General features: G+C 41.6%; 1 protein-coding gene across 18 annotated transcripts in view; it reads left to right on the top strand.

Annotated features, from left to right (window-relative positions):
* Positions 1-22,402, top strand: part of ANKRD7 (ankyrin repeat domain 7) — a 184,049-nt gene that overhangs the window by 136,209 nt on the left and 25,438 nt on the right. For 16 of the 18 annotated variants that reach the window (XR_005590376.1, XR_005590372.1, XR_005590374.1 and 13 more), the window contains 5 exons: positions 6,052-6,164; positions 6,595-6,736; positions 10,177-10,467; positions 11,504-11,739; positions 17,005-17,251. Coding sequence is in view for 14 of the 18 variants with exons in the window: in XM_039509062.1 (XP_039364996.1) it covers positions 6,052-6,164; positions 6,595-6,736; positions 10,177-10,467; positions 11,504-11,739; positions 17,005-17,251 (1,029 nt within the window). In the remaining 4 variants the exon portion in view is untranslated. Of the gene's footprint in view, positions 1-6,051; positions 6,165-6,594; positions 6,737-10,176; positions 10,468-11,503; positions 11,740-17,004; positions 17,252-17,787; positions 17,868-22,402 lie in introns of those variants that run through there. The other 2 variants (XM_039509120.1, XM_039509137.1) reach the window with 2 other exon arrangements.

Raw genomic sequence — 22,402 nt, 5'->3', positions numbered from 1 at the left:
ATCACTGAGTTCTAACCAGAAGTGGTGTCATTATGCAGCCTTGTTCCAGCAGGTATTGGCTGCCAGGCATCAAAACTCAGCGGTGTATCTGGCAATGGGCCGAGATCCCTGCTGGAGGGCATGGAGCACAAACTCTTCAGTGTGCTCCCTGTTAAGATTGTCAAAAATATCTTCCATTGTCTCAAAATGTTTGAAAAGAGGGCCAAACATCTCTCATAGTGGGTAAGCCCACCCCAGAGCCTCTCCAGTAAGCCGACTAATCATGATTCCTACTCAGGGAGTAATCCATGGGGTATTATTGTGGTTGAAGCACAAACAAGGTGACATTGATTCAAGAATCCCTGGAATTTGGTCCAGTCCCCATTGAACTTGTCCAGTAGGGGAACGTTGGACTCACAGATAATAGGTGTGAGAGTCAAAGGGACTTTAGCCACTGCCTAGGTTTGCACCTGGGTCTGGAGGCTGGCATTCCAGTTCTATAGTGCAGTCACCTGGGCCTGGATTTCGTGAGCCTGCACCTGGGCCTACAGGACTGCATTCTGTTCTTGAAGTGCAGCAAACTGGGCTTGTTTTTCCTTTAAGGTCCATACTATGTCCATTAGGTTGAGTGGGGCTCCCACTGTGATTGTTTCAGAAGCGACCTTTATGTCATTAACCCCAGGTCCTCCCTACATCTGGTCTTTTATGGGCTGCTCAAACTGTAAGCTTTCAGGGCGTGTGCGACCAACATAGTGAGTGGAACAGGACTTTGCCTGGTGGTGGTGGTGACAGTTTGGGTAATGGCAAGTGAAGATCCGGGATCAGTCACTAGTCCAAAGGTGAAACTGGCGTCAGGGTCAAGGGGACAAGGCAAAGGTTAGAACCGGCGTCAGAAGTCAAAGCCTAAGCTGAAGGGTAAGTCAGAGTCGTAGTCAGGAACATAACCAAGAGTCGGAGCAAGGAGTCAGAAACCAGAATGGACCGGGAGACTGAGGCTAGAGTGGGAGCAGGGCTTGGAGCAGAAAGTGAAAGTCATAGTAGGGCAAGTGCAACTGTGAGCATGGTATGCATTGAGTAACTGCTGTGCTGCAGCTGCCGCAAGGCTGAAGTGGCAGACCAGTGGCTCCAGTAAGTGCAACCGTTTTGAGGGGGCTCACTGGGCCAGACTGAGAGTCAGCCAGCCTGGGAGCCAGCTGTACCTCCTCTACCTGAGAAAGATTCTGGACATTAGTTGGAAAGACTTCAGCAGCAGCAGAGATCTGAGAAATCGCCAACAAGCAACTTGTTTCCATCAGTATCAGAAGGAAGTGCTGGACAGATCTAGGGCATGTACTCCAGATGCCAACACAGACATCCACATGAAGCTGTCAAATAGAAACCATCTGGTATGAGGAAACAAAGGCACCCAAGAGAAACCTTAAGAAGAACCCTTAGCAGAGAGGGTAGAATAGTTGATCTCTATTCACAGAGCAAATGGAACCAGGAGCAAATGACAGAGAGGAATGGAAAAGACTTGTTTCCATCCTATGTGCTAACACTGGTGTGGGAAGGATGTAAAGATTGCTAGATTTTTAAAAGGGATAGTTTAGTTTTTTTCATCCTAGTAAAGAAAACATACCACTTTATGAATGCTAGTGAAAATGAGGTAGGATCAGAAGAGGCTAAAATAGAGAAAAAACAAGTTAAAAATTACTTGGACAAATAGATGTCTTCAAGTCACCAGGGCCTGATTAAATGCATCCTAGAATACTCAAGGAGCTGACTGAGAAGATATCTGAGCCATTAGTGATTATCTTTGAAAAGTCATGGAAGATGGGAGACTGGAAAAGGACAAATATAGTGCTCATCTATAAAAAGGGAAATGAGGACAATCCAGGAAATTACAGACCAATCATCTTAACTTCTGTACCCAGAAAAATAATGGAGCAAATAATTAAGCAATTAATTTGCAAACATCTAGAAGATAAGGTGATAAGTAACAGTCAACATGGATTTGTCAAAAACAAATTATGTCAAACCAACCTGATACCTTTCTTTGACACAGTAACAAGCCTTATAGATGGGGGGAAGCAGTAGACATGGTATAGCTTGACTTTAGTAAAGCTTTTGATACTGTCTCACATGACCTCATAAACTAGGGAAATGCAACCTAGATGGAGCTACCTTAAGATGGGTGCAAAACTGGTTGGAAAACCGTTCCCCAAAAGTAGTTATCAGCGGTTCACAGTCAGGCTGGAAGTGCATAACAAGAGATCAATTTTGGGTCTGGTTCTGTTCAATATCATCATCAATGATTTAGATAATGGCATACAGAGTACACTTAGAAAGTTTGCGGACAATACCAAGCTGGGAGGGGTTGCAAGTGCTTTGCAGGATAGGATTAAAATTCAAAATGATCTGGACAAACTGGAGAAATAGTCTGAAGTAAATCGGATGAAATTCAATAAGGACAAATGCAAAGTACTCCATTTTGGAAGGAACAATCAGTTGCACACATACAAAAAGGGAAATGACTGTCTAGGAAGGAATACTGCGGAAAGGGATCTGGTGGTCATAGTCAACCACAAGCAAAATATGAGTTAACAGTGTAATGATGTTGCAAAAAAAGCAAACATCTTTTTGGGATGTATTAACAGGAGTGTTTTAAGCAAGACACAAGAAGTAATTCTTCTGCTGTACTCCACTCTGATTAGACCTCAACTGGAATATTGTGTCCAGTTCTGGGTGCCACATTTCAGGAAGGATGTGGACAAACTGGAGAGAGTCCAGAGAAGAGCAACAAAAATGATTAAAGGTCTAGAAAACATGACCTGTGAGGGAAGCTTGAAAAAAATTGGTTTGTTTAATTTGGAAAAGAGAAGAATGAGGGGACATAAGTTTTCAAGTATGTAAAAGGTTGTTATAAGGAGGAGGAAGAAAAATTGTTTTTTCTTAACCTCTGAGGATAGGACAAGAAGAAATGGTCTTAAATTGCAGCAAGGGAGGTTTAGGTTGGACATTAGGAAAAACTTCCTAACTGTCATGGTGGTTAAGCACTGGAATAAATTGCTTAGGGAGGTTGTGGAATCTCCATCATTAGAGATTTTTAAGAGCAGGTTAGATAAACACCTGTCAGGAGTGGTCTAGATAATTAGTCCTGCCATGAGTGCAGGGGACTGGACTAGATGATCTCTCGAGGTCCCTTCCAGTTCTATGATTTTATGTTTAATGGCTCTGATGTGTCAGGTTGTCCCCTTGGCTTGGCTCTTTGTTTTGTATTCTGACAGTGAGAGGCCAAGCTGTTTCAGCATGGACACTTTCTAGATGGGTTACTTCCTGTATCATAATGATGTACAGGATAGCAAATACACCTCCTCCACAGAGACTATTGGCCCATTCAGCAAGAGCTCAAGCTCAAGAGAAACACTTCTATATTGGATATCTGTAGGGCTGCTACTTGGTCATCTGTGGAAGCATACCTTCACTCATAATTATGCCATCACAACTGCTTCAAGATCTGCTGCAACTTTAGGAAAGCAATATTGCAATCATTATTTAAGTAGACTCCACCTCCTAACAGAACTGCTTGTGAGTCATCTGAGTGAAATATGTATGTGCAACCACTCAAAAAAGAAAAAACAGTTACATATCTGTATTGTAACAGTCGTCCTTTAGAGATATAGTTGCACACATGTATGCCAGCGCCTGCCTTCTGTCCTATCTGCATTGGAGTCCTGAGCCACCATATTCCATTGTAAAGGAACTGAGGGGGTGTTGAGGTGGCACTGCACTTAAGTAGCTTCAGGAAGGGTTATGGGGCGGTTCAGGGCACATGCACTGTCCTGATGGGTACTGCTTCAGAAAACTCTGGTTCCATCTTGTTGGGCAAGCACATACCTCAGTGGAATACGTATGTGCAACCACATCTGGAAGAACAACAGTTACAACCCAGGTAACCGTTCTTTCTGTTGCCTTGCCATAATTCCAGATGCTGGCGTCCTTCAGAAACATAGTTTGCTACTTGCATAGGAAACTACCAGTCTCATATGAGTGACTATGAGTACAAAATGTGGAGCAAGTCTTGCCACATCATATATTCTTTTCTTGAAAAAGACCAGAAAGAATTCAGAAATGTTATCAAGGTAGTTGGAAAGTTGCTTGATATTGCAGATACCACAGTAAGAGCAACTGCCTCTGGAACCAGATGCCTATAGTCATGGATTGCTGTGGCAAGTGTTTGGCCTTCGGAAATAGATACAACAGAAGCTTAAGGGCCGGTTGCCTCATGATGGAAACCATATTAGGGAGACAATTAAGGCTAATCACACTAATGCCAAGAAAACAAAAGTGATCTATAGTTCCCTCAGGTCAGGATTTCCCTTCCTCCATCCATCAGGAAAGTCACAAGTTCCACATCAGATTCAAGCAGTACAGTTTTCCAGCTCTAGGATGGATGGATGAAGAGTAGCAGCTGACTGAAACTGAATCCAGAAGGCCAGAGATGGGGCTGATATCAGAGAGGGACAGAAACTTTCAAGAACTTGCCATCTCCATAACATCACGCTTCTTTGAGGGTCTCCCCCCTCAGATCATGGAAACGTTCACCTGATCTCCTCAATTGCACTGGGTACCTCATTAGCCACAACAATTTTTATTTTATTTTTTTTACAAAGAAAAATCCTTTTCCCACCTACTGCTGGCCAAAACCCATTACATTCAGACTAAGCATTTATGCTCTCGAGGCTTGATTACTGGAGTATACTTAACTAGGAATGAAATTATTTTTTTAAAAATTGATTAGTTCAGAACATAGCAGCCTGCTTACAGAGCCACAGGCCTCCAAGAGTACATCACCATAATGCTCCCCTCTCACTAACTCATTGTTAAATACTGGGGACAAATTTAAAATTTCAGCCCTCTTCTTCAAAAGCCTCCATGGGATTGACCCATGTTACCTAAGCACCGTCTACATGATCATGACCTCCTCCAATAGATGTCTCCTACCAGGACCCTGAAAATGTCAACCATGAGTGAGATTAATGTAACAAATGCTAAACTGAGCCCACAAGTATGGGTAAATTTCTGGAGAGGGCAGCCAATTTCTTGTTCCACTCCAGCTAAGTGACTATGAACTTATATTGCTTAAGTCTTTTGCAGGGTCAAAGGATGTTTAGTGAGAGTCATAGTAGCTTCTTGATCCAAACAGGAGTCTGCTGTGGTGCTAGAGATCTTCCAGAAAGCAACGTAGTGCTCAGTCCACACTCGCCCAATAGGCATCACCATTTTCATGGAAAGGACTCCTTTTGCTACATTTTGAAGATTTTAGTGTGATAATCCCAAAAAACACGTGTTTCTGTCACATGATAGTGCCTTCTCTGAGTCTACTGGGTTACTGTTAGATAAAACCCATTAGTCTCTGACATGGCCATGTTAAACATAAAATGGCAACTTTTCCCCATGTATTTCCTGAAATACAGATTTCTGTGAAGATCTTCCCTACTCTGGAAAGCCCACTCTATAATCAAGTTTTGGGGCTGATAGTCTTTATCTCTTGCTACTGCAGAAGGTGCCAAAATTCCATTGCGGCAATTTGATCCCATTTCCTGAGTGAGAACAGAGAAGAAAGTATCCTATTCATTTCAGTCCATACTGGAGGGATGCAAGACAAAATCTAACTTTTAGATAAGGAGATGAAATATACTTTCTACATCTGGAAGAACAGCAGCTAATGAAAACCGTAGAGTTTCAATATGAGATAATTGGTGATGCGAAGAGTGTCTTTATATTTACATGGATAGCACCTATCACAATGTGAGCAACACTGAAATAAATAATATTTAATAATAATGAACAGTGAATTAATAAGGTTAACAAGACTTAACATCAGTTGTATCTGCTTCCTAATTGGCCATGAATGTATGTTTAATAGAATTTTATATTAAAACATCAAAATTTTAAAACAAAGATGTATTCCAGCTTCTCTGTAAGGAATGTGAAGGTCTGCTTCCGGTATGTATCATATATAGCAAATGAAAACTTCCATTAATACTATATGTAGTAACGTGTATATGTATTTTTTTTTCATTTTGAAAGTTCGAGAGTGAAAGGAAAAAAGTGAAGAAGCTAGTAGAGTTAAAACGATCAGTGGACGTCCGACTGGATCAAGAAATGAAGAGAAACAGTGAATTGCAAAAAGAATGTAATGGGTACAGTTTTTTCAGCACTTCCAAGAAAATATCAAGTAAACTAAAACGTGACTTTGTTCTGTTTACAAAATTAAACTTTAACTGAAAAATGATTGCACAACTGACCTCACAAATTGCTTGTATAATGCCAAACTTTTAATGTTGTTCACTTTTGTAATTGAGCACCTGTTGCAAAGTGCAGTGAGCAGGTATGGTAAGCCAGGCTTTCCTGCAACTCTTCAGGCAGGGAAGGAGAGAAAAGGACTTACACCTACAGACATCCTGATTGGGACAGCCAGAAGTTTGCCCTAAAAATGATTTCTGAGACTGAGAGGATGATTCCTCAGATTTGTCTATCAAATATATTAAAAATGGGTTTGAGGAGCTTGGCTATGGTTTCTAAAAATACATAAACAAGTCTGTTTGTCTTTCTACTGTACTTACTATGCAGAATGAAGAAACTTCTAAAAACAGCTAAGAAGAAACTAAAGGAATATGAGAATGGAGAGGGTGTGTCCCAGTTTAGTTTCCAGGGAGAACTGAAGAACAGATATTCTGAAATGGACAATGAAGTTAGTAGATTAAGGACAAAGGTAAGTTCTAATATTTGAAACTCACATTATTCATTCTTCATATATTCCTCTCAGAATTGCTATAAATGTGGTGGCTACATTTTGAGTGGGATTTTTGTTGTTTTTATTCTCATTAAAGATTGTAAAGAAATAACCGTTCTCCGCTCCTCACCCGAAGAGCCTCATGAGATCCTCATGCATCTCACGGGCTCTAAAAAGCACTCAGGAGGGGGATGGGAACACCCACTGAGATAAATGGACTAGTTCACACATCTCTAAGTTATTGTTTCAGGTTGTATTCATCTCAGTAGGATGTTCTTATTCTGCTCATAAGAACACATTGAGATGAATTGGATGCCTCAGACGTTTTAAAGACTCCTGTGCTGAAGGAGGATGTGTAGAGAAGCCCTTTCCCTCTATCATCCCTCTATCCTTCCTGCTTAAAGGATTGTTTCATAGTGCTCTAAAATCTGCATGTTTGCACAGATTTTCTTGAAATTTGCATTGCTTTGTGGGAATACATTGTAGGGTTACTGACCACATTTGGGATCATTTGAGACCGTAGTTCCAGAGAGAGAAGTTCTGAAAAAGATAGCAGTTTTTCAGAAAGTTACTAGGTAGGATTTTTTGCACAGAGCCAGAGATAAAACTACTGCTGTGATGCAGCTCAAAATATTCTCAATTGATTAGTTATTATCTACGATAGTGGACAGCATCCACTAGGTCTTTAGGTAATTTAAGGAAGTGTTCATTTCTTCAATTGTGTAGTTGTGCAGTCTGGAAGGATTACAATGTACATGTCCCAGTAAAGAAGAAACCGTGAGAGGGTTTCTATGCAACCATTTTATGCTTGTCTGAGTAGTTTGAGGAAATGTGCCGATGCCATTGCACCAGTGAACAGCCCTCCACTGTTGCTTCTAGTCCTAATCTTTGTACACCAGTGCAATAAAGATCTAATAACTCATGCTGCTTGCTGCAAGTTGTCTGTTATAATATCATGTGTTTGTATTTTATGGGGAGGTTTACTGTGAACACAGCAGAATAGCCAGTAGCTGATTTAAGCAAAATGTTTGTTATTTTGTGTGGGGAGGAGTCGGCAACAGAGGACTTGTGGATTGGCAAGAATGACAGGGACAAGAAGAGGGGTTGCAGTTAAGGAGGGGTGGGCAGTGAGGATGGATGATAGGCAAGCCTTGCATTCGTTGTTTACAGATTTTTCATTTTACTAGCCTCTGGGGAGGTGAGGGCAAAGGACTACTTCCAGATCTTCGAGTAGATTAATGTGGTGTTTCCTAAAACACATAGTGCAGAAGTACAGAACTGACAGCGCAGGTGACTTGACCACTAAAGGAAGAGATATATGTGTTCTGCCAGGGTGCCAACATGTGGATTCTGGGTGATTCCTCATCCACAAGGATGTGGCAAAGTATAGAGTACACCACAGTATAGGGATTGCTGACACATGCTGATTTGACTCAGTATGCAAACTGCAGGAAGGGATATGAACAACTGTTTACATGACTACCAACTCCTATCAACAATGTGTCTTTTCCTGGTGGCATGTTGTCCCCTTTCAGAATGTTGAGTTGAGCAAAACTCAAACTTCTGAAAACCAGGAAATGCACAGTTAAGCCCATGCAACATTTCTCTGACCTCATTCAGCAATGCCCAATATGTCCCATAAACACCACTACAGCTGTAAGGTCCATAGTGTAGACATAGCCTATTTCACAGCCTTTTACAACTCCCTTGTGCTTACTCACATGATATCATCTCAACCATCACTTTCACTTAAACATAATTAAAGCATTAGAATCCTCTCATATTGCCCCTCTCTGCTGACAATATCCTTTGTAATAAATGCCCTATGCCTTCCACCATTTAGTGTAGGTATGCCTAACACTGTCTGCATGCAAATAGTTCCCATAGGTTGCTGCCATCTCCAGGGGAACAGAGCAAAGGTGATGTAGGCAACCTTCCCCCTCCCAACCCCCCACCTATAGTGTTGCATGGAATTCTGTGGGTGAGAGTGAATGAGTTGTAAAAGGCGGTGAAGAGCTTGTACATTTCAGCAACCAGGGAGTGGCAGAGTAAAGGTATGTGTGTTAACAGGGCATATTGGGGCATTTCTGAAAGAGAGCAGAGTTAAGGTTGCATGGACAACCTTAACTGCATTTCCTGTTTTTCAGAAGTTTTGAGTTTTGCTCAACTCAGTGTCCTGCATGAGGACAACATGCCCCCAAGCAACCTTCATTAATGTAGCTTTTTGCCATTGAATATACTTGGCTTTGTTCCAGACCATCTTCTTGAATCTTATCACATGTTAAGGCTCTGATGTCACCTGCCTTTTAGGGATTCCACCATCATATTTTAGGTCAGCAGGCAATGAGGTGGGCCTGTAGGGAGTGGAACTTATTTCCCCTTAACAGCTGTCTCAGCCCATCCTGCCCTATTGTTAAACTCCTGAAAGTGTGTCCTAGAAGTAGCTTTTATTATCCCTATCTGGCTTATATTTAGAATCATTTCCACCCTTCCTACGTAGGGCCAAACTTATTACAGTCTGTTCTTATTTTATGAGTGTAGCTTTGTTGCTAGTGAACTATGTTTTAGAAATTAAGTAACTTTTTTAATTATGTATTTAGTGCTTTGAGTGCCTTCACATCAGGGCATTTTTATAAATAAAATTAGTAGTATTTGTATGACTTTGTTGCAGTTAAAATGTAAAAATTGTATTTGAACATCAAGGAAGGGGATTTTTATATATTCCCTTCCATGCAGTTATGTTTATACATATCAGTACAGTTGGAATAAGAAGGTCTGTTTGATACTGTCTGCATATTTTTACACAGTATTTATTTTCCTATTTTCCTTTTTTATATTAAAAAGGACAAGGAAACCATAAAATATGCAGTAATGACAGAAAAGATTAAGTTTTTTTCCAATGAGTTTTATTCAGGTTTCAGATCCTACTGAAAGATCTCACATTGTCTTTTAAATTCTTATACTCAAACTACCTTTTGATTTACCATAAGTATATTATTTCTCTGCTAGCATAAAAGGCTTCCTACAACCCAATTTTACAAGTTTTAAATGGTTGCATAGCATTTTTGATACATAACAAGGCCCTATCTCTTATGCTCCTGTTTACTTTAGAGCATATGAATAGTCCCATACATGGGTAAAATGCTTGTAGGTTTGGGGACTAAATGATTTTATTTTTTAAAGTATTTCTGCAAACTACTGTATATAGGTTGAGAAAGAAGAGGACATAAGCTGTTCTATGAAAAATAATTTAAAAGATCTGCTTTTACTAAGTTTAGAATGATTTATATTCATTTTAAATGCAAAATTACAAACTTTTAAAATTATCTTGATTTTTTTTCCACTGACTTCCTTTGAATTTAGAGAAATTTTGAACTCCCTGTTTGATAATTGAGTTTAAACTTTTTCAATGTGTACAGACAGATGACCTTTCCAAAAAGCTGGATATAGAGTCAAAAAAATCTATGCAGTTAGAGTCTACAAATCGTGATCTGCGAGAACAGTTGTCTTCTATGAAGATACTGCATAAGAATCATGAAAAGCTGGAGAAGAGCAAATGGCAGCTGGAAGGAGAAGTAGCTCATCTCAAACATCAAGTAGAGACTAATATGATGGACCACAGTCAAATAGAACAGTATAAAAGAGAGATTGAAGAACGAGCTAGACAAGAAATAAGACAAAAACTAGAAGAAGTCAATCTATTTTTGCAGGTTAATTTATTTGCTACTTACTATATGCTGTGTATTGGTACTTTAAACTTTATATTCCATATTCATTTCCAAGTTGAACTTTATATTTTAGGTGCTTTGTTTTCATCATAAAAGCTAAATATATAGTATTTCCATATGTTTCCAGTTTGGTAGTTAGGGAACTAGAGATACAATAGAAGGAAGAAAAAAATACAAATAAAAGTAAAATTGAGTATAATCCCTTACAGTAGCACCTGTGGGTCATTCTATCCCAAAGCCTACCCCAGACTTATTTTCCCTCATGACTCATTTTTTACCCTGGAGGGGATGCTAAGCTTGCCTTACTCTTAGAGGGATAGTATCCTATCACACTGACCAAAGTAGCTTTTGTTCTTTGTATTTATTTTGCAGAGCTACACTGATTTTCCCTCCTCCCCTCTTCTTTGGAATTCAGTTTGTAGATAGAGAAGAACTGAGGGAAGATGAAGGGAATGGATTATTTATATCCTCGGCCAGTAGATTGTTGGGCTCAAAAGATACATGTCTACCACCTCACCTACGCCACTCTTTCCCTTCCCTCCACCCCTCTGGGCTATTATTACTGATGGTTCCATGGTCAGTGACCAGGCATATTAACCGCTATAGTGTGGTTCTGAACACAGTATGTTGAGAGAACAAAAGTTACAAAGTAACCTCCTCTTTTTGACTCCACATTTATTATTTCAATGCAGGAAGTATTATCTACCTGTGTATAGATCACATGGGATTCTGGCTCCAGCAGGGGGATCAGTTTCAATTAGACTATTGTCCTATAAGATTGAAAGTTGTGTAGCGCTAACTTTAATGTAATAGGTCCTTAATAAGGGACAGTTTCTTTCTAAGCCCAAAATCTTTCTATTGCATAGTGACTTCAAATGTCTCCCTGTATGGTTGATGGCACTAAGGAAGAGTAGTTCCCTATCTGAATAAGATAGTGTATTTATATTGAATATGATTAACTGTTGGAAAAAAAATTCTTCTTTCTTCCAATTTATTTAAGTTGTATTATTTACTTTAGACGCAGGCAGCTTCCCAAGAGACATTAGAACAAATAAGAATTACTAATAATGCTTCACTGAGAAACCAACTGGAGCACAGAATTAGAGATCTAGAATCTGAACTGGCTAGAATAAAAAACACACAAGAAGACAGTGTCTTTCAAAAACAGTCTACGCAGACAGAACTGGAAAGATACAAAGATCTTTATTTGGAAGAATTAAAAATTAGAAAATCACTAGCAAGTAAACTGGATAGGTAAGTCAAAACCTTTATTTTAAAACAAATGGTAAAATATTATTTTTCCCTTCATTAACTTTCCTCCTAAAATGCCTCACTCCTTGACCTGCTCACCATAATGTGCATCAATCCAAGAGCAGGTATCTGTAGATGCAGTAGACTTTCACAACTAACTGGAAGACTGAGTAACATGTATTATTTTCAATATTTTATAAGTAGCAGAAATATCATTCATTTTTATAGAGTATATTATAAAATTCTTTTGATTTTTAACAGGCATATCTTCTGGCTGTTCTGTAATAATCTCTTGTACTTACAGTAAGCAAGAGAAATTGCAGTTCTTTGAGTAGTGTTCCTATGGGTGCTTCATTTCAGGTGCGTTTGCATCCCACATGTCTTTGATCAAAGATTTTCATCAGCAATGTCCATTTAGCCAGCACATGCGCTGCTGCTATCCTCACGCTCCACACTGAGGCTATATGAGGCTGCGCAGGCAAACTGCCCTCAGTTCTTTCTCAACTGCCTCAGCCTGGGGTGGAGCTTAGCATGTCTACATTGTGCCTGCCTTGGGTTCTTGCTGAGTTCATTCTACTGATTTTATTTAGTTGAGTTTATTTGTTAGTAGTACTACAGTAGCTGGTTACTGGTTATTGAAAGATTGTTTTATTTCCTTTGGGAAAATCCTGTCTGTGAGGGGCCTGCCTGGTTCTCCGGGGTTTAAATGTTGCCTCATGTGGACAGAAGCTATCCTGATCAGTGATGGACACTCTAAGTGGGTTCACTGCCTGGGAGAGTTGCATGGTCCACAGAAGTGTAACTTACAGTTAGCCCTCAAATCCAGTGCACAGAAGAACCATGACTGTTAATGAAGGAGTGCTTCCTTCTCCCCACTTCAGAGCCAAGTCAGGAGAATCCCCGCACCCTGTCCATCAGTCCCTCTAGTGCCCCTTTGACTTTGGTGCTACACTCTGCTGAAAAGGGGAAAGCCTCAGAGACCTCCTCTAAAGATCCTAAAAAGAGAAGCTCTAATTCCCCTCTGAAGAGATCCATCTCGAAAAGCCTCGCTCTTCAACCAGGTCAGCAGCCTCAGAGACTTCATCCTCAAGGTTTGGTACCATAAAGGTGAAGGGCTCTTCCAGTACGAGTCAGGAAAATCCAGCAGCTTGAAGAGTAGACCTGGCTCTGAGAAGGCTCCAGTACCATCTAGTGGAGATGATCAGAGAAAACACAGAAGAATATAGGTACCATCAGACTTAATCCCTCTCCTGGTACCTATGTCAAGCTTTTCAATATCATGTAAGACTAAGCCTCCGTCTGCATCAGCACTGCCTGTGAATCACTCAAAACCATCATCACCATTCTGCAGGGACAAGCTTTCCAGTCTGCTGGTGCTGCAACAACATTCAGTGACGCAGCTCCACTCAGTGCTGCAAGACATTAGGTATCCGAAGCACTTATCAGTGATTGCTGAACCAGAGTCCCTATTGCTGGCAAGTACCGAGCATCTTTAGGTACCAAGAACCTCCCAATCTCTGGACCTTTATATATCCCCAGTACAGTCACTTCCCTTTTTGGTCTGAGCTCCCCCATTAGAGGAGGAAGAGAATGATGATGGAGACTTCTCTTCAGTATCCTCAGTCTCTGTTTAGGGTTCTCCTACATACCCATATATAAACGCCCTTTCTCAAAGAGACAGAAGATGTCCTGGGACCTCTAAACTCCTGATGGGAGCAACCCTGGATACCACTCACCTCCCCCTTATGGTCCTCAATGACTATATTGGGATTCCTGGGCAGCTTATTGGCAGCAGTTCTCAAGAGCCCTGATCGGTTCCAAGAGTGTTGTCAAAGGTTCTGTCAGTGGTGGCTGCCTACCTGTGTCATCAGGCGATCACAGTATTCCCATGCCTTGACGATTGGTTTCTCAAGGTTTGGTCATACCAAGAAATGTCTGCCAAACAGAACACTTTTTGTTCTTGGACTTGGGTCTTCAATTGAAAGTGGGACAATCCACACTGACTCCTGTTCAGAACATACAATTTATAGGTGTATCCCTGTATTCCTTGGCATCCAGAGCCCTCCTTCAATTGGAGAGATCCACAACACTATCAAACCTTGTCAGAAATATTCAAAGGAAACCCTAGACTTCTGTCAGAAACCGTCTTCAACTTCTAGGTCACGTGCACTTTTGTGACAGAACATGCAAGATTGTGCCTTTGCTGTTTCCAGTGGTGGCTCACACCAGTTTACTTACCAAACAGACACAGCCTAGACAAACAGGTGTCAGTTCCTCAACAAGTCAGATGCTCCCTAGACTGGTGGAATGTTCATCACAATGTAGGGGTACAGATCCCCTTCCTCCAACTGACACCAATGGTAACCATAACCCCAGATGCATCTCTTTTAGGATGGAGAAGGGCACGCCTCAGTGCTCTAATGTTACAGTGCAGATGGTCACCCTAAGAATCTACCCCTCCGTCAACCTGTTGGAGCTCAGAGTGGTCAGAAATGCCTCCCTTCATTTTCTGCCTCTCATCAGACACAGGTGTGTTAAAGTTATGATAGGCAATGTGGCCTGTATGTTATATATCAATCGTCAAGAAAGAGCGAGATCCCCTTCCCTCTGCACTGAAGCAATAAGGTTATGGAACTGCTGTATAAAACATTGCATAGAATTTCAGTAATGAATGTCACAGCTGACACTCTCAGCAAGTGTTTTGCCCAAGACTACAAATGGGGGTTGGAGTCCCAGGTTTTTGTTAGCATATTTCAGACTCCAGGATTTCCAGAAATGGACCTCTTTGCCACAGCTGTGAACAAAAAATGCTATCTATTCTATTCAAGGAGGGGCTTAGTTCACAGTTTATTGGGGGACACCTTTCTCCTCACTTGGACAAAGAAACTGTTTTATGTGTTTCCCCAATGTGCCTCATTCTCAAAGTGGTGAACAAAATCAGACAGGACAAGAGCAGAGTTATCTTAATAGCCCAACACGATCAAGGCAGGCCTGATTTCCAACCTCTTTCGCCAAGCCCTTTGTTCTGTGATAAATCTTCTAATCACTCCTCTCCCAGGGTGCCAGTCAACTGCTGCATTGTAATCTGAGCATTCTCCACCTGAAGGTATGGCTCCTTGATGGTTTGTGGGGTTAGAGTTGGTCTGCGTTGCAGAAGTATGATAGATAAAATGGGAAAGATTCTACCAGAAATACCTTCAAAAAGTGGAGAAGATTTAGTCACTGGTGTGAATTCCAGAATCCTGTCCCCAAATCTGCCTTGTTTCCTCTTGTTCTGGTATACCTACTACAACTAAAGCAAATGGGACTACCACTTAGTTCTCTCAAGGTTCAATTGGCTGCCTTAACAGCTTTCCATACCATTACTGGGGGGTTCTCACTGTTTGTTCACCCTACAGCCATAAAGTTCATGAAAAGTCTGGGTAATCCCTTTCCACCGGTGAAAATCTCCACCCCAGTTTGGGACCTTAATTTGCCTCTTAAAAGTCTCATGAAATCTCCTTTAGAACCGAGGGTGACATGCTCCTTACTGAATTTGTCCACGAAAACAGCCTTCTTAGTGGCTATTACCTCAGCCCGCACAGTCAGAGAGATGGGGCCTTCATGGTAGACCCTCCTTTCACAGTATTCTGCAAGGACAAAGTTACCTTATGACCACACACCAGGTTTCTTCCTAAACTGTCTTCTGAGTTTCATGTGAGTCAGGTCATTTACCTGCCAATGTTCTTTCCCAAACCACATAATTCCAATCTAGAGACTGCCTTGCATACTGAAGATGTCAAGAGGGTGTTATCCTTCTACCTAGACAGGATTAAATCATTTTGTAAATCTCCTAGATTGCTCATTTTGCTTGTAGACAGATCTAAAGGTTCTCAACAAAGTCACAATCTATATCTATAGCTTTACCTAAAATTTTCCCAGTATCTGAGATCTGCAGAGCTGCTATGTGGTCTTTGGTACATACCTTCTCCAGGCACTATGCCTTAGTCAGTGCCTCTAGAGCTGATGTAGCAGTTGGCAGTGCAGTTCTTTCCTCTGTGCTTGACTCAATTCTGAAGCTTCCTTCTCCTTATGGGGATACTGCTTGGGAGTTACCTGGAGCGGAGCACCCACAGGGACATTACTTGAAGAAGAAAGAAAGGTTACTCATCCTGTGCATTAGCTGTAGTTCTTCCAAGTGTGTCCCTCTTTGGGTGCTCCACTACCCGTCCTCCTTCCCCTTTGCTTCAGAGTTTCCTTCTGAGATGGAGCAGTGAAGAAGGAACTGAGGGAAGTTTGCCCATGCAGCCTAATATAGCCTCGCTGCAAGGCATGAGGATATCAGCAGCGCATGCAAGGGCCAAATGCACACTGCTCATGAAAATCTCAGATTAAAGATGCGTGGGGTGCACGTACATCTGAAGTGGAGCACCCACAGGAGAACACATCTCAAAGAACTGCAGTTACTGCCCAGGATGAGTAATCTCTTTTTTTCTTACCTTATCAGCCTCAATCCCTAGAAAAAAGGCCTAATCTGGTGGTGCGTTTAGGATCAGTTCAGCTCCCATTATAACAGTACTTCTCAGGATTGGAACTACACTGAGAGGCAGGACAGTCCAATTATTAGGGTACTAGCCTAGGATTTGGGAGACCTGGGTTCAGTTCCCAGCTCTGCCAAAGATTTCCTCTGTAATCTTGAGCAAGTTGCTTACTCTCTCTGGGCCTCAGTTCCCCCTTATGTAATATGGAGATAATATTACTTTACTTTCTCACAAGGTGTTGTGAGATAATATAAATACATTAAAGATTATAGTAATCAGGACTTATAACTATCTAAGATAAATTGTCTTGAGGTCAAATTTTGAGAAGTGCTGAGCATCTCTAACTCCCCTTCATTCCCAAGAGGCATTCAGAATCTTTCAGGATTTGGTTCTTAGAAAATTCCAGAGGGAATTGACAAAAACAACGAGGAGTCCAGTGCCACCTTAAAGACTAACAGATTTATTTGGGCATAAACTTTCGTGGGACTCCATGCATCTGAAGAAGTGGTTTTTTACCCACTGAATCTTATGCCCAAATAAATCTGTTAGTCTTTAAAGTGCCACCGGACTCCTCATTGTTTTTGTGGATACAGACTAACATGGCTACCCCTCTGATAGAGGGAATTGAGCAATTCTTCATTTCTAATATTCTTAATCATTTACAGTTATAGAAATATTAAAAATAGCTTGAAATTTGAATAACATTTAGTTGTGAAAGTGTGAGTAAAAAACCATATATTTTTCACAGAGCTAATGAAAAGATGGCAGAGGCCAATGCTAAACTCCTTCAGGAGCGCCACAGGAGCAAATCTTTAATTGCTAACAGCATTGTAAATGGAAGTCTTTCTGCAAGTCCAGTCCTGGATACAACTCAGCTTGGCAATCTTGGCAATAATTTAACACTAAATAGAAGTCTTGGTCTTGGAGGAAGTTTCATAAACCCAACTGGAAATGCATTATCTTCAAAAAATAGAGTGGAAGCTTATCTGGCTAAGGTAAGCAATTATAAATATCATTCTAAATTATTTTTATATAATTTAGGTTAAAACCATAGTCTGTCTTAGTTTTATTAATGAGCATTTATTTTAAATGCAAAATATATATCCCAATGCTTGTAACCTAATAGTGTAAAAACCACAATCATTAATCATGAAAATAAATAAATATATAATTTTAGAGGGAAAAGAGAGACTATAGTACTTTCATACGGTGGGCCATATGGGCCTGTTTGCAAATAAGCATGCACACAAGACAGAATATCTGGCAATTAACATCTAACAAGAAGAAGAAAATAATCTTAAGAATATTTTTCCTAGGTTGCAGGAAACTCCTAACATAGGTGCATATTATGTATTTACATAGAAAGATAATTTGTATTATGAAAGGGTGCAGATAAAAAGCTCATGATGTTGTCAAACTTGCTAGCTTTAATTAAAAAGAGATGTACAAAAATTTTGAAGAACAAGTATTAGTTAACGGTATTTTTGCCTTCCTCTGTTAACTTCCTAATGTTTACATACATGCTTCATAGGGATCCACTCTTTGGCAACTGACTTGGCACATGAATATTGGGACCCGTTAAAAAAGAATGCTGTACAATGGGGTTGTCTGTATTTAGTATACATCCCATGGTGAGGAATTTATGCCATGCACAGTAAATATTTACTTTTTAATAAGTCCTTATCTTAGTCTCTTTGGGCTGTCTCAGGTTGAAGAGTAGTATAATAGGGCAAAATAAATGATACCATATATGTACTGTATTAATTCCTGATTTCCTCTTCCACTGGAATATGAATAGTAAATAATAATTAAAAGGTAAACGCAAATTCTACTTTGAGTGTGCATGCATTCCATACATGCAAGATTGGATTGTTTTTCAATAGCAGTGTCTATTGGAGCCATGCCTGCAGCCTGGGAGCCCTTGCAACCACCATAGCTGAGGATAAAAGTGGCAGGGCAGCCTCAACCACCTCTCAATTCCTTCTTACTGCTTGTGGCTACAAAATTGAACCCCATGGTGTCCACTTCTCCATCTACAGAGAGTATTTGGAGTTATTGTTGTCTAGATATTTAGTTGGTAGCTTACATAAGCTTAGTTAACGCTATTGGGGAAAAAAACATTTTTACTTAATATCAGATTTCTTGCAAACACCTCCCCCCCAGCCTCTCTGTGTAAGAGCTAGACACTTCTCCCCTCACCCCACATACACAGGCTCAGAATGGCTGAAGACAAGTCTCCAGGATTCAAGATTTGCTCGTCCTGTGAGACAGCAGTGTCCATCAGTGATGGACATTCAGGATGCCTCTTAGGTGTAAGAGAAGGAGACGTAGCTGAGTGATACTTGGTACACAAATATCTCTGAGTACCCTGAAGCTGCATCACCTGGAGACGTCTAGGCATGCATCTTCAGATCCTGGCAAGTGACCTGAGAGACCTACTCCATCCAGTCAGTCACACACACTCCAGCAAGTTATGATGTCATCCAAAGCTCACAGAACACTCAGAATACCCATTCCTCTGGCATTGACCTAGGAGAGTGACCATAAGGAGCTCTGCTCCTTGCACCGAGGAACGTACAAATCTTCCTACGCAGTCAGAAGACTCAAGTCCTCACCTGAGGCTCTGACACTCTATTCCCTTCAGGCAGAGCCTCACCCAAGTACATCAAAGCCAGTCACTTCACACAGTAAGCACTTTGTCGCTTCTGATACCACTCAGGCGGCAGACTCCACTCTGGCACCGGATAGGTCCATACCAATGGCAGCAGCACCAAGAAAACTGGTGATGCATATATCAGTACCATAATGATGGCGCCAGCAGCTTCTACGGCATTGACAAATGCATTGGTACCAACACAGGCCTCTTTGAAATTGAGACATTTCTCAGAGCTGGCTGAGTTAGCTGTGGGACCAATTTTGGAATCTCTGATATTGGACAGGCCAAGAGAGGTGATAAACCAAACAGGGTCCTCTGGTGATCTCTCAGTACCATCCACAGATCAGGCCAGTGTGCTCCATGGATGGAAGAGGCTGAAAAGTTGAGTTCCTCTAAGGAATACAGCAGACCTTCCTCATCTGAATGTGACCCATACCTCCTTTAGATAACCCAGTGGAACACGGACATACAATCGAGGAAGGAACCCCCTGAGAGGCCCCCACAAGTATTCTGAATTGATAAGGGAACTTCTAAGCTGGTACTCTCCCATCCGATGTGTCCTCCTCCCTCTCAACACTCCTACCAACACTGGCTTTATTGGTCTCCATGCAGTATCAACCCTTACGTCAGGAAGCCAGCTTCCTCGGTGGTCCTCATACCAAGACCACCCTTGCCTGCACAGCAGATTGAGCCAGTCCTAGTACCCACTCTCAGACGTCATCAGTTGCTGAAAGGAGAGCAAGACGTCAGTGGAGATGGTCTCTCCTCTGACCACTCACAACCTCTAGCTATGTCCTCCTCACCAGCTGATGAAACGACCAACCCTCCTCCTACATCCTCTTCAGTGTGGTTAAAAGTTTTTCAGGAACTGTTGAGCCTAGCAGAAACATTAGATATCCTATTATAGATAATCCAAGAAAAGCAACATAAGCTATTAGCCCTTTTCCACCATCATCTTTAGGCAAAATGACTTTACCTATTAATTTAGGGCTTTTGGAACTAACAAAGGTCATCTGGGACACTCCTGCATCCATTCCCCCCACAACTTCCAAGTGCATGAACAGGAGATACCAGGTGCCAGCTAATGGGCACAAATACTTTTTAGAATCCCACCCTCGGTACCGTGATTGTCCAGGCTGTTCATGAGAAATCTAAACAGTCCAAATCCATTCCCAGAAAGAGACAAAGAAATTAGATCTTTTCAGGCAAAAAATACTTCTCAGCAAATCATCAACTAGGAGTTGCCAGTTATCAAGCACTTTCTAAGTATGATGCCCTGTTACAGGACAGGCTCTCCACCTTAACATACAAGCTCCCCCATGAATACCAGGAAGGTTAAGGTCAACCATGACAGATGGACAGCTCACTGCTAGAACATTGCTCTAAGCAGTGCTTGATGCATCAGATATGGCAGCTAGAACCACAGCTATGGCTGTGTCAATGAGAAGGTCGTCCTGGCTATAGACATCTGGTATCCCTCATGAAGTCTAAGTGACCATACAGGATCTACCCTTCCCAGGTAATTAACTGTTGAACAGTTACACTGATGGGGCATTGCACTTTCTTAAAGATACAGAGGACAACCCTCCTGTCACTGGGGCTTGTGTGTTCCAGCTCCCAGAGGTAAACAACAATGTTGTCAGTGATCCTTATAAATACAGCAGCAATGCTAGTCTCAACAATGCACTTCATAGCCATCAAGGAAGAGGCAGTGTTTTCACCAATCACATTCCTTGAGCTCTTCTTTGGCACTCTGCAACAGGGACAGTTGGTCACAAAACATCTCTGAAAGCAATGTCAAGAGCCCAGCTGGACCACCTGTGTATCGACTCCCTTCTATTCATGTTGGCAACCACCTGTTTTATTTCAGAGAAGGTTGGTCTGGGATTACTTCAGACCAGTCGGTCCTCAAGATAGTGAACAAGGTGTATCCCATCCAGTTTCAAGCTGTTACAATCTCCTCCCCACCCTTCCCATCCCTCCTCAGAGATCCCTCTCACAAGACACTTCTAAGACAAGAAATTTAACACTGGGAATAGTGGAGGAAGTTCCTTAAGGATTCAGAGGAAAAGGGCTCTACTCCCACTACTTCTTGATCCCAAAGAAGAAGGGGGCATGGAGACCGCACTTGGATCTTCAACATCTCAGTCCTTTTGTTCAGTGTTTCAAATTCACGATGGTCACTGTAGCCTGTGTTATCCCCTCTTTGGATCCCATGGACTGGTTCACAGCTACTTTCACATTGTGCTGGGAGTATCACAAAAAATACCTTAATCACCCTTCGGCTTCATCTGACTTCCACATTAATCAGTCCTCTCAACAAGTCACCTACACCATTTAAAAAACTCTAGCTCCCTTCAGCCCTCTGGGACTCAATGGTAAACAAAAACAAATCCACACTAACTTCAGTACAATGCATTGAATTCATGGGGGCAATGTTTAGATTCCAGGTTAGCAAAGACATGCCAACCTCAACAGAGATCAGACGTCATATAGCAGTTCCAGGTGCAGTTCATAACACAAGTGAGAACTTGTCTAAAGATTTTGCCACGCTTCACTTTTGTCCACTTGAAGTGTGGTTGAAATCAGTGTATCTGCTCAATGCAGCATGGACAAGAAGGGGGGGGCCCACAGAAGTCCTGTGATAATTCGATTGGTGGGCACAACCAAAATAAATAGGTTGGAAAGTTCCATTTTCCACATCCCTTCCATCAAAGATTAGTCATGGACACCTCCACATAAGGGTGGGGAGCACATCTAAATCAACTGCAGATTCAACAGAAATGGTCAGCTCCTGAATCCTCCCTCCACGTTGCTATGCTAGAACTCAGAGCAATTTGTTTGGCATGCAAGGCCCTTTCTGCCTCTCTTTCAGGGCCTTTCAAGTGCTTACCAACAACACCATTGCAAAGTTTTACATCAACAGGCAAGGAGAAGCCAGGTCATCCCCTTTGTGCCAGGAATTCATACTTATATGGATTTGGAGCATTCAGCATCATGTCATCCAACTAACTGTTCATCTTCTGGGGCATCAGAACATGCTGGTAGTCTGCCTCAGCAGAGGACTCTTGGAGATTTGTGAGTGGTCCCTCAAGTGTCTGACTCCCTAGGCTATCTTGCACAGATGAGGGTCTCTGACAGTAGACCTATTTGCTATATGCCACAACAACAAATATCCAAGATTTTGCTCCAGAGAAGGCAGGAGTCTGGGATCCTCACAGATACCTTCCTCATTCTTTGGACACCAGAGGTGATGTATGCTTTTCCACCGATACACATGATCCCCAGCGTGCTAGGAAGCTGAGATAAAACTATTACTATGATAACCCAACTTAATCCAGGCAGTTGTTTTATTTGGACCTGATTGAACTGTCTGTCCAGAAGCCAATCACCTAACTGGTTTTACCCAACCTATTGTCTCAGAACAATACCCAGGTCCTCCATCCAGACCCATAGTCCCTTCACCTGGCAGTTTGGAGTCTGGTTGACT

This window comes from Mauremys reevesii, linkage group 1 (assembly GCF_016161935.1).
Source record: "Mauremys reevesii isolate NIE-2019 linkage group 1, ASM1616193v1, whole genome shotgun sequence".
Lineage (NCBI taxonomy): Eukaryota > Metazoa > Chordata > Testudines > Geoemydidae > Mauremys > Mauremys reevesii.
This window is presented reverse-complemented; position numbering and strand designations above follow the sequence as displayed.